Here is a 15781-nt window from a genome sequence, read left to right as displayed (position 1 = left end):
TAAACATCGCCCTTAAAGTTGATGAAAATTACCCACCAATGCCATTAATAAGTGAAAAACGATTCGTTTTTTCCACTTAAATCGCCGCCGCTAGCTTTTGGTTCATCAACCGCTATGCCATTTGACTACACAAGGGCATTAGCCAGCTTGTTGGCTACGCCGTATCAATCCCGTCCGAGAGACCTAGGTTTGACCCAAGGTACTCCCCATTTTTTCTAGCCTTTTCTCAAACCTCAAATATTTTACAGATTAAAGTATTTTTTCAAATATTCATATCTTTCAAACCTCAATTTCAAATTTAACATGTTATTTTTTTCACAAAGGTCATCTCGCAAAATTGTCGCTTAATTGTCACCTTAACCCATTGTCAAATATCACCTATAAGTGATAAAAAATATTCATGATTTTAAATATGTCCATGATTTTTAGAAAATGTTATGATTTCTAAATTGTTCATGATTTCACGAAATTAAGAGTGATAGTGTATCTCAGTGATGCAGTAAAATATGGTCATCTTCATTGGTAATTCTGTATGTTTACTTCTCATGTTGAATGTTGTGTGATACTGGGTAATTTATTTGGAAACATCGACCAGGCAAAATTAGAAGTATGAACTTTCCTACTATTCATATTGACCATCTTACTGTTTACATGCTTCCTTGTCCTTGCTAATTTAATTGATGCTCATGGTTTTATTTTTAGTTAAAAAACTTGCGCCTCTATTTTCCAAAGATCACATTTGATTTCCTGAAAGATACATACTTTTAGCCTTTTCTCACGGTGTGACATCCAGTTCATCATTTTTCCTACAAATATTGTCGATTAAAAAAGAAATTTTAATGTTACGTGCTTATTTCTTTCCCAAGACAAAAATGTGTGCTTAGAATCTGCCAAATTATGAACATAGATACAATGTATTTAAAGCCAGATGATCATTACCATTTGCACAATATATGTCCTGACAGTGTTGGAAATCTACTTATTTATTATCATTTGTAAATCCTGTGTTGTTTCTTTTTGGATGGCTATGACATTATCTTCTCCATGAAGATGTTGTTCATCCACTCAATTGTCCTTCGTCTCTAACATGTACCGATATAATTGTGATTTCTACTTCTTGTGCTCGAACTTCACATGACATCCACAAAAGATAATTGATATGTTTGTATTCCCCCTTACCTCTTTTCTTTAGAGATAATAAGGCGGTCATCGAATAATATGTTTTCAATTTTTTATACTCACTTGAACTTCATGTTTGTGGACACGTGCAACGCATGCACTGTTACTAGTTATACAAAACAGAACACCCACAAACTACACCCGAACAACAGCCAAATGTGTAGCACTCTCGACACGATATCAACCGGTGGTCTTCCTCAATGAAACAAGCTCGGTGACGACCAAGTTGACGTCCGTATGCATCAATCTTCCTCCGGTAAAGAGCCCGCCCCTGCAAGCTGCAACAACACGGTCGGGTGAACCTGCGATTTGGATCAGTGGGCTATCAGAAAACCAAACCATCGCCAGTGCGCAACATGTCACCGCCCAGACAAATGGGCCGAGGCGCAAATCCAAATAGGACCTTGATAACAACCGTCTGATCCACATTGTCCAACCTGAAAACACCCGTCACAGCAAAAGACCATTCCCTTGGCCATTTCTTTTCTCAACTTGTTCTCTGCAGGAACTCTGTCCTGAATCACTTACCACGCAAACAACTCTGTTCTTCAATGGAATCCCAAGCCCCCAAAGCATTTGCACACGAGTATCAGCCACTCGATCCCCTGAAAGTCAAAGCTCGAACCATATATACTTAGCAGTTTATATCTTATAATCTTGTTAAGAGCGAGCTCCCAAAACAACAGAATCATCTTGTCTAGTAAGGCAAAATCTCCCACAAAATGCTCACCAGTTCAGACCATTCCACCAACTCGAGATTCCGCACGGATGCAGCTGGACACTTGCTTTGCTTGTCCACATACCTCCATCAAACTAGATAAGCATGCCACACGTATGCTCAATTATGTAATCTGTCTGGACTATTTACTTTGAAGACAACCCTCTTTTTATATTGTTTATTAAAATAGTCTTCATAAAGATCTAAGGTAGATAAACCTCATGCATGCTAGGCCTAGTATTTTTCATGGACTCTGTACCACCATATCCCTCATTCAATTCTAGCCACATAATAAGGATCCAATTGTTCAAATATGAGGTTTGCGAAAAGCATAGGTACTTGTAGAGAAAATTAAATAGTTATTCATCCAATTTCAGGAAAAATATAGATACTTATTTGTCAAACTCAACTCTATATGTCCTCTTTTTTCCCCCAATCATCATCCCCTGGTCCCTTAGTCACTCTAACCCCAGGCGTAGCTACTGCCAATGATGTATTATCCATCCTGTAGATATTCGACCTCGTTTTCACTGGCAACTAGCATCTTCGGCTATCTCATCAGGTAAATGTAACCTTACAATTTCTCCAATTCCATCTTCGATTAGCTCCATTCGTTTGTGCGTTCCTTAAGATTTCTTAGCTAAATAATGGATGCTAAACTTCATAACAGTTATGGGGAGGCGTTATGTAGCGTGATAGGATAACTAACCTGAACCGCAAGAGACAGTACGGCACCTGAATGGCAGCCTTGCTTCAGGGACAGGGGAGACTTCAGTGCTCTTTGTACAGCAGGGATTAGACCAGTTTATTCCCTAGTTAATTCAAATGAGTACAAGAGTACCTCTTTATATAGAGCTAATAGTTGTAGATAGCAATTACTCAAAAGCTACCAGCTAATATTATATCCTGATTTTTAGGGATATCTATGTAGACATGTACTCCCTCCGTTCCTAAATATAAGTCTTTTAGGAGATTTCATTAGGGGTAATGAAATCTCTTAAAAGACTTATATTTAGGAACGGAGGGAGTACAACACAAACATAACATGGGTCGGTGTAAAAACAATATACTGTAGGGAGGGCATGAGCCAATGGCTCTTGCACAAAACTGAACTGTCTTAGTCCTGTCCCAAGATTCACTGCGTAAAAAAATCATAGGTGCATGACAAGTAGGATAAATTGGAGAATTATAAGCAGCCTTAATTTTATACCCATGAAGGCATTTTCATAAAAGCATTCGTCAGATAAGAGGTAGAAACTCTAGTGGAGCAATGAATACTTAGTGTTTGGCTGGAGCAGAATCTGGCATTTGCATAGATAACTTGATTTGACCAATATGAACACAACCTTTGAATTTGACTGTTCCTGATCAGTTATCGCCTGGCGTCACTAGGCCCTCCTACTTGTAATTATTGTTCATCGATCGCATTTCAAAAACTGAAGTTCAATAAAAATGTTAAAAGATTTTCACCCGGTACTCACAGGGTTTACCATTTCCTGGTGGCAATCGTCTTATTAAAGTTTGGATTTGAATCCCTGGACATAAGCATGTTCTCATTAACATAAAACTTGATAACCTGGTAATTTTGAATCAAAGTTTGACATCCTATGGCCTTTTTAGTAAATAAATATATGAATTTTGACTGGCCAACCTATCTGCCACTCCCATGTCCCAGCGTCATGTAGTCTTGATTTGTTTCCAAATAATCAGCTTCCTGCTGCTCTTAGGAAATTTTAATTTGCAGTTACTGGCTAGACATAGTGTTTTTCCTAACTGTCCCTAGTCTCTTCAAACGCTATGATGGATGATTTTCTGGTTTTGTCCTTCTTTTCTGCAAGTTCAGGTGGGATCTTGTTCAGCAATCGCCGCACCAATAAGCAAGAACAGAGGACAGTACACAAAATCAACTTTGTCTGCTAATTCTCAGAATCTCTGCAACAATGCCTTATTCCAGTATTCTTGCTTGATACAATTGTTCTTGGAATAATATAGCAACGAAGAGAAACTCTCACACATTTGATCTTGACAGACAGAAATCAGCAATGCTTTACCCAGCCCAGCTATTTAACCACCTATGTCTTGCACTGATAGCTCTGTGTTTGTTTCCTGTGGTGTCTGAAGGCACGGACATGCAACTGAGCTGTGGCACCGCCAGCAATTCTAGTGATTCCCATGGCCGAACATGGTATGGGGATGCTAACTATGGGTTAGATTTTCCTGGCTTTTCAGCCAAGGCATCATACCAGCACCCTTCACTTCCTTCCCCGGTACCTTACATGACTGCTCGCATCCTCACTTCGAATTTCACATTTCCTTTTGGGGTTGACCCTGGCCGCATGTTCCTTCGGCTCTACTTCTATCCAACTTCTTACGGTGAACGTTCTGCTGCAGATGCATTGTTTAGTGTCAGTGCAGGGATCCATAGACTTCTAAATGACTTCAATCCAGCCCAGACTGCTAATGCCATGGGTCGCACTTACCTCATCCGTGAATACTCCTTGAATGTTACTTCAGCTGTTCTTAATGTCACATTTTCCCCATCACCACACCATGCTGGGTCTTACGCGTTTGTGAATGGCATTGAGGTTGTGACCACTCCTGATATTATCACGATACCGGTGCCAAGATTTGTGAATGGTGGGAACCCAGATCTGATCCCGATTTCCTCTAGCATAGGCCTTGAAACAATGTACCGTCTTAATGTTGGGGGTGCGACTCTCCCTGGGCAATACGATTCTGGTTTTTACCGCTCATGGGAAGACGACTCCCCCTACATATATGGATCTTCAATTGGTACGGCTTTTTTCAAAGACAGTGATGTAACAATCAGTTACCCGCTTACCATGCCGGATTACATAGCACCGGTGTATATCTATCAGACAGCAAGATCTATGGGGCTGGATTCACCTCACAACATGAGGTACAATCTTACATGGATTTTGCCTGTCGATGCGGGGTTCTACTATCTTTTGAGGTTCCATTTCTGTGAGATTGCATATCCAATAACCAATGTAAACCAGAGGAGTTTCTCCATATACATCAACAACCAAACAGCAGTGGAGCAGATGGATGTCATTCTTTTGAGCGGAGGAATCGGTATACCATTTTACACCAACTACGTCGTTGTCACAGTTGGTCATGGTCAGACAGATCTGTGGCTAGCCCTCCATCCTGATCTCAGCAACCGTCCACAATATTATGATGCAATTCTGAATGGCCTGGAAGTCTTCAAGCTACAGGATAACAGCAATAATAATCTTGCTGGTGTCAACCCTACACCCAAGCAAAATCGTGATGGGGCAGCATCTCATGGTCAAGATAAAACAAATGCTAGAATCCCAGCAATCATTGGAGGTGGAGCTGCTTCTGGTGTCTTGGCTTTGTTGATTTCTAGTTTCTGCATTTATGTTATGTACAGGTGGAAGAAAACTAACTACACTCATGGCAAAACCAATGGGAATCCTCCCAACGGAGATAGAGAATTGCTATTGGCCACCTCGCACTCGAAGGATTTGAAGCTTTGCCACCACTTCTCGTTCAAGCAAATCCAAGAAGCCACCAATGACTTCGATGAGACCCTTGTCCTTGGCAAAGGTGGGTTTGGGAATGTATACCAAGGTCAGATAGCTGGTAGGAAGAAGGTGGCAATCAAGCGTGGTAACCCGCTATCCCAGCAGGGCATTCAGGAATTCCGGAATGAAATCGAAATGTTGACCAATCTCCGGCATCGGCACCTTGTGTCACTGATTGGCTATTGCGATGAAGATTTCGAGATGATCTTGTTATATGATTACATGGCCAATGGGACACTTCAGGAGCACCTGTACAAGACGACTAAACCACCATTAGCATGGGAGCAGCGCCTTGTGATATGCATTGGAGCCGCACTGGGGCTGCACTACCTGCACACCGGTGCAAAGAGGGCCATCATCCACCGTGATGTAAAGAGTACTAACATTCTGTTGGATGACAAGTGGGTGGCAAAGGTTTCCGACTTTGGATTGTCTAAGGCTAGTGCAGACGTGGACAATACCCATGTGAGCACGGTTGTGAAAGGCACCTTTGGGTATCTAGATCCTGAGTACTTCCGTCGGCAGCGACTCACCAACAAATCAGATGTGTACTCCTTTGGGGTTGTTCTGTTTGAGGTTCTGTGCGCGCGTCCAGTAATAGATCCTGAGCTTCCCGATGAGCAAGTTGGCTTGCGTGAGTGGGCTCTGTCTTGCCAGAGGAAAGGTGTGCTCGGCGAGATCATCGACCCCTATCTTATGGGCAAAATCACCCCCCAGTGCTTCAGAAAATTTGCAGAGACTGCAGAGCAATGTGTTTCTGAACATAGCGTCGATAGGCCATCTATGGGTGATGTTCTGTGGAGCCTCCAAATCGCACTACAGCTGCAGGAGGAGGACTGCAACCACTCTGAGGAGACACCATTGTTGAACAGGTCATCGCTGGTGACCACCGGGGTGCGACCATCTTCAGGTTCAACAATGAGCATCTCAGGACAGAAAGCTGTATTCTCAGAGATCATGCATCCAGATGGCCGATAAGACGAAAGTCCTATACTTTCAGGACTTTTAGTTATGATCTGCTGATTTTTGTGAAGCTGGTAGATTAAGATTTACAGCTGGATTTGCCCCTTATGTACTAGCAGGTGTGCTGTTTAAAAGATTCATAAATCTGTCCGCGCACTGTACATTCTGATTATGTTCCTAATTGACAATATTGTAAGTTATTGAATTGATATCTGTACTACCGATATGTACTATGATGCAGCTCAATCTTTCCGTAATTTGTGCCAAGGCATACATGAAAGTATCAGGCCATATCAAGATTTCCCTTTCTTAATAGATATAAATATAGAAAATTGCATCCAGGAAGAGCTCAACACAAGAGAAAGTGCAGTGAACGGGTTCTTAAAATCAGAAGCTCAGACATCAGTGAACTCATTTAAAGAAATTGATGCCTTTATGTATCCAAGGACAAAGTCTGATACCCTAGCAGGTAGCAGCTGCACAAGGGATGCATACATTTTGCCACGGCAGCTAATTGTTCAAGAGTACTCATGTGTCATACAACTCTAACCACACCGTAAACATACAATACAACTGTATTGTACATTTGAAAGCTACATTATATTCCTTGAACATTTCAAAGCACTTGTGTGCACATATTTGAATGGATAATGCGGTCCAGCGAGGTCAATGTTGTATAGCTGAACGAAAACAATACGTATGTCAATACTCAATATACAATTAAGCTAACCTGACACAAAACTGTGAAAGACTAGGTCCACTAAGCAACAGGATGCGGAACACAAGACGAAATCACTCAAACCTTCAGAGATGCACGATTAACAGTTAACCTTTCTGGTTTAGCTACCAACTATGTAATGTGTTATAAAATAAGTCGAAGATAAATGAATGTTGAGCGAAGGGGAAGATTCTTGCCTGCTGAGGAGCATCCTACAGAAACCAAAGACAGAAGGTGCAGAAACTAGAAAATTATAGTGAGTTCCAGGCCCTCCCAACTCCAAGTACCTTCTTCTCCCTCCCTAGAAAACATAGCATGTATGTACATGTGTCAGAAATAAGCAGAAAAATGGAAGAAAAGGTACGTCTCTAATATTAAGAATTCTTACTTTGATTACATACCATTAGACATGGGCGTTTCAGAGAAAGAGCAGGTCAAAAAATTCAGGGATTTGCACCTGCAGGCTACCTCTCTGTTTGTTTGTAAACCCATCTGGCTGGCACAGGTCGAAATGATTGTCCACAACAGAGAACATCCTGAAGCGATAAGCATGTCAATGTCACTCCTAGTCCTATCCACGCACAATACTACCCTGGTTAATCTCTGTCCACGCTTGGTATCATTGAGGCGGCGATAGGCAGAGGAATAGAGATCTGGCAATGTGAGTCACACCTATTCAAACTTCTTCATGTACACCTAAGACACGGAGGCCATGAACTGCACAGGAACACCGCCTTACCGCTGCTTTCTGTGGAGCTCAAGAATTAGGAGGGCCGCGGCTTCTCCTGGCTCCGCCGACAGCGCCGCCTTGTGCCTCCGGTGTCTGCGCTTGGGCCATTGGCGTGAGCTGCCGAAAAACAGAGACGCACCGGGTCACCTGCCAAGAACTGGCCGGGGGGCGGGTCCTACCGAGAGGAAGAGGAAGATCTCCGAGTCCAGTAGGGATGGCGCTACGGCGGCGACGGCGGCGGCGGATATAGTAAGAGAGTGAGGAGACCAGAGGGGATATGTGTGTGGTCGGGTGGGAAAATGAGATCAACTTCTAAGGCACTGACGACGCGGGCCCGCGGTCAACGGACCAGGCGCAGGCGGGTCAAGCCAACTTACAGGCCGCACCCAGCCCCACCCTGCTCTAGCTCTACCATATGGTTCTCTTCCTCTCCCGGCATGGATTTCTCAACCAAATTTTTTTTTGCCATGCATATGTCTTTTGGACATTTTTTTTGATCGGATATATACAATTCAAAAACAGCATGCTGATGCTTCTTGGTCCATACTCCATCTTGGCAACATTATAGTTCATATAATTTATTTTCATTGAAGTTAAACTTTAAAGAAAGATGGGATGTTGAGAGTACCGCCGACGGGTCGCAGTGGAGAAAAATCAAGAAAAAGTGGGGGGCTTTGGAGATGAGGGAACGAACGTATGGTTTGATCTAAGTGCAGATGGCATTAATCCTTTTGGGGAGCAGAGCATCAACCATAGCACCTCGCATGTAACTCTATGCATCTATAACCTTCATCCTTGGATGTGCATGAAGAAATTTTTTATTATGATGCCGGTGCTCATACAAGGCCCTAAGTAACCCGGCAACGACACTGATGTATACCTAGCGTCGTTAGTTGAAGAACTTTTACAACTGTGAGATAAAAAAGATGTACGTGTGTGGGATGAGCACAAACAACAGAAATTTGACCTACGAGCGTTGTTTTCTGTAACATCAATGATTGACCTGCTCTTAATAACCTTTTAAGACAAAAAAAACAAGAAATACCACGCATGCACACACTATTTAGATGAGACTGAAAGTATATATTTGAACAAATGTAAGGAGAATGTGTATCTGGGACATTGTCGATTTCTTTCGAGTAGACATCACTTAAGAAAGAAAGGCAACCATTTCAAAGATGAGGCAGATTATCGAAAGAAGTCTGTCCTCCGTACAGGTGATGTTATATTCGATATGGTCAAGGATTTACAAGTTGTCTTTGGAAAGGGTACTGGCAGAAACATTCATGTGGAAAAAAAAAATTTGGGACTTACCTTATTGGACAGACCTAGAGGTCTGCTCTGCAATCGACGTGATGCACGTGACGAAAAATGTTTTCGTGAACCTGCTAGGTTTATTGGGTGTGTCTGGGAAGACAAAAGATACATCGGAGGAGGACTGGTAAAGTATGAATGAAAAAGACGGCATGCATCCAACACAGTATCAAAGTACTTCCAGCTACCCTCTAGGAAATCTTTTTTGAATGCGTGCTAAGTATCAAGGTCCCGCCTGGCTTCTTATCGAATATAAAAGGAATAAATATGGCAGAGAAAAAATTCCAGAACCTAAAGTTTCATGACTGCCACGTGATTATAACGCAACTGCTTCCGGTTGCATTGTGAGGGGCTTCTACCAGAAAATGTTCGGCTAGCTATTGTGAAGTTATGTGCATTCTTCAATTCAATTTCTCAGAAGGTAATCGATCCAAAAATCCTACCAAGGTTACAAAATAGTCGGGCAAACGCACATGGGCAAGATCAACTGGGTCGGCCCATCTCCCTCTGCAGTCAGTTTATTTTTTCGCTTTTTTGTCCTTTTCTCTGTTTCGTTTTTTCCGAGTTTTGTTTTTCATTTTTCTGTTTCTGTTTTTTTCTATGTTTATTTTTTAAGTAAGTTCATGTTTGAATTTTTTTTTGCAATTTACAAAATGTTGTTGCTTATATAAAAATGTTCTAAATTTCAAATAAATGCCATTTTTCAAAAACATTCATAACTTCAAAAATGTTCGACATTTTCAAAAAATATTTGCGATTTTTTAAAATGTTCCTTTTTTCGAAAAGGTTATTGTTGCTTTTCCTTTTTTTTCATTGCTTTAATTCGTAAAAAGTTCGCCTTTATTCAAAATGTGTTTATTTTTCAAAAACATTCGTCTTCCAAAAATTGTTCTCGTATTAAAAAAACTGCAGGTATTTTCAAAAAATGTTTTTTTCCATAAATTGGTCAGAGTTTCTAAAAAAAATGTTCCTGTTTTACGAAAAATGTTTCTCTTTATAAGTTTTGTTCACAAATTCATTTTTTTTTCGAATTTTGTTCACTAATTCTTAAAATGTTCATGAAATTCGAAAAATGTTCTTCATTTTCTAAATGTGTTTTCCTTTTCAAAAAATGTACGTAAGTTCAAAAAACGTTTGTGTTTCAAAAAGTTTTCATAAGTTGAATAATTGTTCCCACTTCAAAATTTCATTACAAATTTCAAAAAATGTTCCTTTTTTCATAAATTGGTCACAGGTTTCAAAAAATGTTCTTGTTTTCACATTTTAATAAAAAAATATTACTATTCTACAAAAAATGTCCCTTTATATTTTTTTTCAAAATTGAAAACTTGTTCTAATTTTGTTCACAAACTCTTAAAATGTTCATGATTTGAAAATGTTTGGGAACTTTAAAAATTGTTCTTATTTTTCTAAAAAATGTTTGCCTTCTCAAAAAGTGCACGTCAGTTCAAAAAATGCCCGTGTTTCAGAAAGTGTACATAAGTTAAAAAAAGTCCCCACTTCAAAAATTGTTTACATATTTCAAAAAATGTATTTTTTAATAAATTGGTAGAATTGTTTAAAAAATGTTCTTGCGTTCACACTTTTATAAAAATATGTTTTTGTTTTACGTAAAATGTTTCTCCTTTTTAAAGCTTTGTTCACCAATTGAAAAGCTGTTCATATTTTGTTCACAAATTCTAAAAACGTTCATGATTTAAAAATGTTCAGGAATTTTATAAATGTTCTTCATATTCTAAATTATGTTTATCTTTTTGAAAAATGTACGTAAGTTCAGAAAATTTTTATGTTTAAAAAAGTATACATAAGTTGAAAAAATGTTCCCGCTTCAAAAATTGTTTACAAATATTCCAAAATGTACTTTTTAAAAGATGTTCTATGCTTGAAAAGGCTCCTGTTTCTAAATTTGTTTTGTTTTTGGAAATTCTTCGGAAAAAATTCTATTTGTAATTTTTGTCTGTAAATACAAAAGCTGATTAAGTTTCAGAAACTCAAAAAACTTCAAAATATAAAACCTTTTAGGAAAAAGATAAAGAGAAATACAAAAGAAAATAAAGAATAAGACAAAAAAGGAAAATAAATAAATAAAAAGCGAAAAAAACCTAGCTGATTACCTGGGCCAGCCCTGTCGCCTTGCTAGCGGCGACGGTCCAGTGGCTTGCCTGTGCGAAGGTACCCTTATTAGACGCAGAATGCGACCAATAGAAGGTCCCATAATTTCTCACCACCTCCTAAAGAAAAAAAAACAACTCTCACAAACAGTAGTTGCCATCCATATGTGTTTCTGGAGTTTCTATTTTTTTTTCTTTTTGGACATTTTTTTAACGGACATATAGAATTCATAAACACGGTGATGCTTCTTAGTTCTTACTCCATCTTGGACAAATTATAGTGCATATAATTTGTTTTTATTGAAGTTAAACTTTATAAATTTTGATCAGTTTTTTGAACGAAATATGACCATTTATAATAACAAGTTCTTTATATTAATGTTGTTGTATTATTTTTTATTAGAAATGTACTTACAAAATATGATTATATAATGTATTGAAGTTAAACTTTATAAAAAGTATATGTTAGGTTTTGTCAAAGTTGGCGAAGTTTTTTAATTGATGGATGGAGGGGAAGTTGAGTATGGAGAGACACTGAGACACGGCCCCACGTTCCATGGGCCAACATAGGCGGGTCGAGACCGAGTGCGGCGTTGCAGAGGCCGGGCTCCAGTGAGCCCGGTATTTAATTTTTTTTTAATATATATTTAAAAGCTTCTAAAAATACCAAATGTTTTTATATAAATACATATACATGGTATTTTAGTATGTAAAAAGTTTCATCAAATAATTTTCCTTTTTGCATTCTACACAAAAAAGATAAAAATTTGGCCCGAATAAAACAAAAATAAGGCCCATTTTAATCTGTGTATTTGTCTTTTTTTATACGCTACATAAAAACATAAACATTAGTGAAAATTTACACACGTATATTACAAATACGGATCTATGTATATGCTTTTTTTCAGATTTTTTTAGTATGTGAAAATGGTATTTTGGTTAAAAAAAATACCGGGCTCACTGGAGCCCGGGTGCCGCTATGCTTTTTCGGGTCGAGACCACTTTATAGACGAAACCTCACACTACCCAACATCTTGGATGGAATTTCAAGACCTTCGTCTTTGCCCGTAAGCTTTGCATGAGCTTCTTACAAGCAAATACTCCATCCGTCTCAAAATAACTGTCTTAAGCTCAGTACAATCTTGTATTAGAGCTAGTACAAAGTCAAGACAGTTATTTTGGGACGGAGGGAGTAGGAGTAATTGTCATCCAAATGTACTTCCTTCGTCATATAATATAATTTTTATACTACATTAATGTTAAAAATACATCTTAAATCATGGGACAAAGAGAGTCATATATTTTTGAAAAAATATTTAATGAATGCATTCATGCAAGTGATGATGCTTCGTATAATACTATCAACTACTTCCTCTGTTCCTAAATATAAGACCTTTTAGAGATTATGCTATGAACTACATACAGATGTACATAGACACATTTTAAAGTATAGGTTCACTCATTTTGCTCCGTATATAGTCTACTTGTGGAATCTCTAAAAGGTATTATATTTAGGAACGAAGGGAGTACTTTGGTTCCAAATTGGTTGAAGGTACAGTTTTTTCTATGTCAAATTTCTTTATATTTGACCTAGTTTATGAAAAATTGTGTTAATATCTACAATCAAATTATATTAAGTCAAATCCTTGCATTTTGTTGACCTCCTTGGATACACAATTTTGGATATTTAAACACGTTTGGCGTTCCCAAGTCTTATTTTCTTGCAGGGTTGTTGCCAGCTTCGTGTGAGACCAATGATCGAGTATCTGGCTTGGTCGCACGGTTTGTCGTTCTTCATGCGCTAGGTCAGGCTCGTGCTCATTTCACTTTGGGTTCCGGCTTTTCTCTCTCACTGCGGGGTTGTGGGATCTAGTGCTTAGCTTCACTTGACCAATTCGTCTGGCGCCACCACTTACTCTAACTAGGAAGTGCGACCATGGAGTTTGAGTTTTCATCTGTTCCGTAATAGACCGCGTTGTTTGAACTTGATCGACCTTAAACGCTAGTTCAATTCCAGGACGACATCATATAATGTACACGAGGCTCAACCAATGATTTTGATTAGACACTTCTCCTTGTTAAATGAAGGAAGAGTGTCGAACGAGTAAAGCTAACAGCCAGCCTAGATACCTAAACTACCGCATGTTGTTTGGTTTTCGGGTACACATTTTTCTATGAACTGAACCATGTTGTTTGTGTTGTGGCCCCAGCCAGCTGGATGTATCGGTTGGGTTGCTTCGTAATATAAAGCGGGGGAAATCGTTTTTCGTCTCACATTTAGCATTATGGATCGACATGGACAACCGACTCTTCTCTACATCATGCCTTTCACTGTTTACTTAGAAACTAGCACCATCTATCGCCTAGATGATCTTTAGAGCTTTCATCGTGTCTTTCGCGTTTAGCACATCATGACATCTCGACAATGTAACTTTTTTGGTTAATTGTAGGCATGTTGATACCGCTCGGGTCGAAAATGAGGGAGCTATGGAACTTGTCGTTAAAGGGCGAGCCGAGTGTGCACCCGTATGCACATCCAAATGTTGCAGCCGCCTCAGGCCAAAAACATAACGCCACATGGGCCAACTTCCATCTTAGGAACAAATGTTGACTGTCCTAATTAACATGTATTATTGGTAGTAATTAACTGTTATAACCTTGTCATATGCCGTTCAACGCTGCCTGTAATGTAATATAATCTTAGCTCCTCGTAGAAAAAAGAGAGGAAAGAAAAATACATATTATATACTCCCACCATTTTCCATAATAACATGTCTTGGTTTTAGCACTATTGTGGTCGTATATATAAAGCATGACGAAAGCCTGTCTCGGAAGAGGTTGTAAGTAATAAAGCTAAAAATTATCGTAAAATTTTAGGACCTTGCTGAAGCAAATGTGAAACCCAAGAAAGACGACAAGTTAATAGGATATATAGCACTTGGGGCCTTGCCAGCATGGCATGGCTTCAAACTATCCATTAGTAGCTTTATAATCTAATCAATTTATTTACTCTAATCAAGCTTGACTGCTTACATATCTATACATGGTGTTGTGGTGCATGTTAATTTTTGACTCCTTCCATCCAAACTTTGTTACTTTGAATACTGTTGGATGTGGGGCAATGCTTTCATGCTACAATTTTTCTAAAATGTATGTAGGGGAAAGAGGTGGTCCTGATGGGGCTGTACAACTAAATATATTGGTATCATCATATGTGTTGGACAAATACAGTTGTTCATTGTCCCCATTTGTCATCAATGTTGAGGTAGGATGAGGTTCAAAAAATATATATCGAGGTACGATGCATAATCTATCACGTTCTGTTGACAAGCTAGGAACACAATGGAGATGTTAGAGTTGGAGAAGACAACATCATACAGCATCCACGAACGAGTCATGTGCATGCTAAGAATGCCGAGCAAACAAAATAGCTATGTTTGTCGTCCTTTGGATGAACATTTCTATTTATGAATTTATTTCCCCGTAGCAACCCACGGGCATTAAACTAGTATCGATACATGATGGTAGTTTGTTCATTTCCAAACCGATAGAATCGAGACTGATATGATACTACATGCTGGACGCTCTAATCGGATCTCTCCATCGTGCCACCATCAAGAAGCACAGAAGGGAAAGGGGACGTCGGGACAGGCAGGCGCCGTTGCACCGATCCACAGCCACGTTGCCGGTGGTTGCCTGCAGCCTGGACAGAGAAGGTGGTTGAGCGGCAACAACTCAAGGGGAAAAGGTAATTTATGTTTACAACAGATTAGACCATGCCTTTAAAAACTAAAAAAATGTAATCATTCAAACATTTGGGTCCAAGCACAAACAGTAAGAGCGGTTATAAAGTTTCCAGTTATTTATTTGTGCTCTTCTAGACATGAAGAGAAAGAGAGATGAATGGATTCACATTTTTTTCAAACCAGTTGATCCAACCTCTCAACCAAAACATGTTGTTGTGCAATCTTGCAAAGCGAACCAACATAATCCTAACTGAGGCCAAATACTTCCATTGATGCCATCAGGTAAGCAATAATTATTTAATTTCAAACATTTAGAACTTCTTAATACGTGATATCTAATAATTATTTTTTGTTGATTGCATCAGGTGGTTAATATTTCAAGCACGTAAAAAACAGGAAGGTGTATCCTACATTTTAGTTTGTTTTTGCGGAGCGGCATATAATGAAGCTGTCCTGTTTGGTTTGTGATTTCTAGTGAGAGCAACTCTAGCAGACCCCGCATCCGTCCGGCCACAAAACGTGTTTGCAGTTCGCGAAAAAACGCCTTTGCGGGCTGGCGCGTACGGCCGCGGATGCAGACCCCGCATAACGGACCCGTTGTAACGACTAAGATGCGGCCCTTTCCTATTTTGAGGGCGATGCTCAAAAGGGAGAGAGGCGCATCTAAACATTTCGCAAGCGAGATAATTATAACATTACATAACTGAAGAATGACAAGTAGGGCATACAC

The 15781-nt window shown here is 39.4% G+C and overlaps 1 protein-coding gene and 1 long non-coding RNA gene across 3 annotated transcripts; one reads left to right on the top strand and one right to left on the bottom strand.

Annotated features, from left to right (window-relative positions):
- The first annotated feature begins 1252 nt into the window (after positions 1-1252).
- Positions 1253-6689, top strand: LOC123445591 (receptor-like protein kinase FERONIA). The gene is made up of 2 exons (XM_045122600.1): positions 1253-2459; positions 3741-6689. Exon 2 carries the CDS (start codon positions 3940-3942, stop codon positions 6445-6447), a length of 2508 nt encoding a protein of 835 aa, XP_044978535.1. The 5' UTR covers positions 1253-2459; positions 3741-3939; the 3' UTR covers positions 6448-6689.
- Positions 6690-6846: 157 nt separating this feature from the next.
- On the bottom strand, positions 6847-8156 carry LOC123445594. Of its 2 annotated transcripts, XR_006631121.1 has the most exons (4): positions 8060-8156; positions 7890-7973; positions 7552-7803; positions 6847-7451 (listed from the first exon to the last, which is right to left on the bottom strand). It is a non-coding gene; the product is annotated as an uncharacterized LOC123445594 (long non-coding RNA). The 2 variants fall into 2 exon arrangements; XR_006631120.1 differs by having other exon boundaries at positions 7890-8156.
- Positions 8157-15781: the final 7625 nt, after the last annotated feature.

This window comes from Hordeum vulgare, chromosome 3H, assembly GCF_904849725.1.
Source record: "Hordeum vulgare subsp. vulgare chromosome 3H, MorexV3_pseudomolecules_assembly, whole genome shotgun sequence".
Lineage (NCBI taxonomy): Eukaryota > Viridiplantae > Streptophyta > Magnoliopsida > Poales > Poaceae > Hordeum > Hordeum vulgare.
Note: the sequence above shows the minus strand (reverse complement) of the source record. Positions and strands in the feature narration are given on the sequence as shown.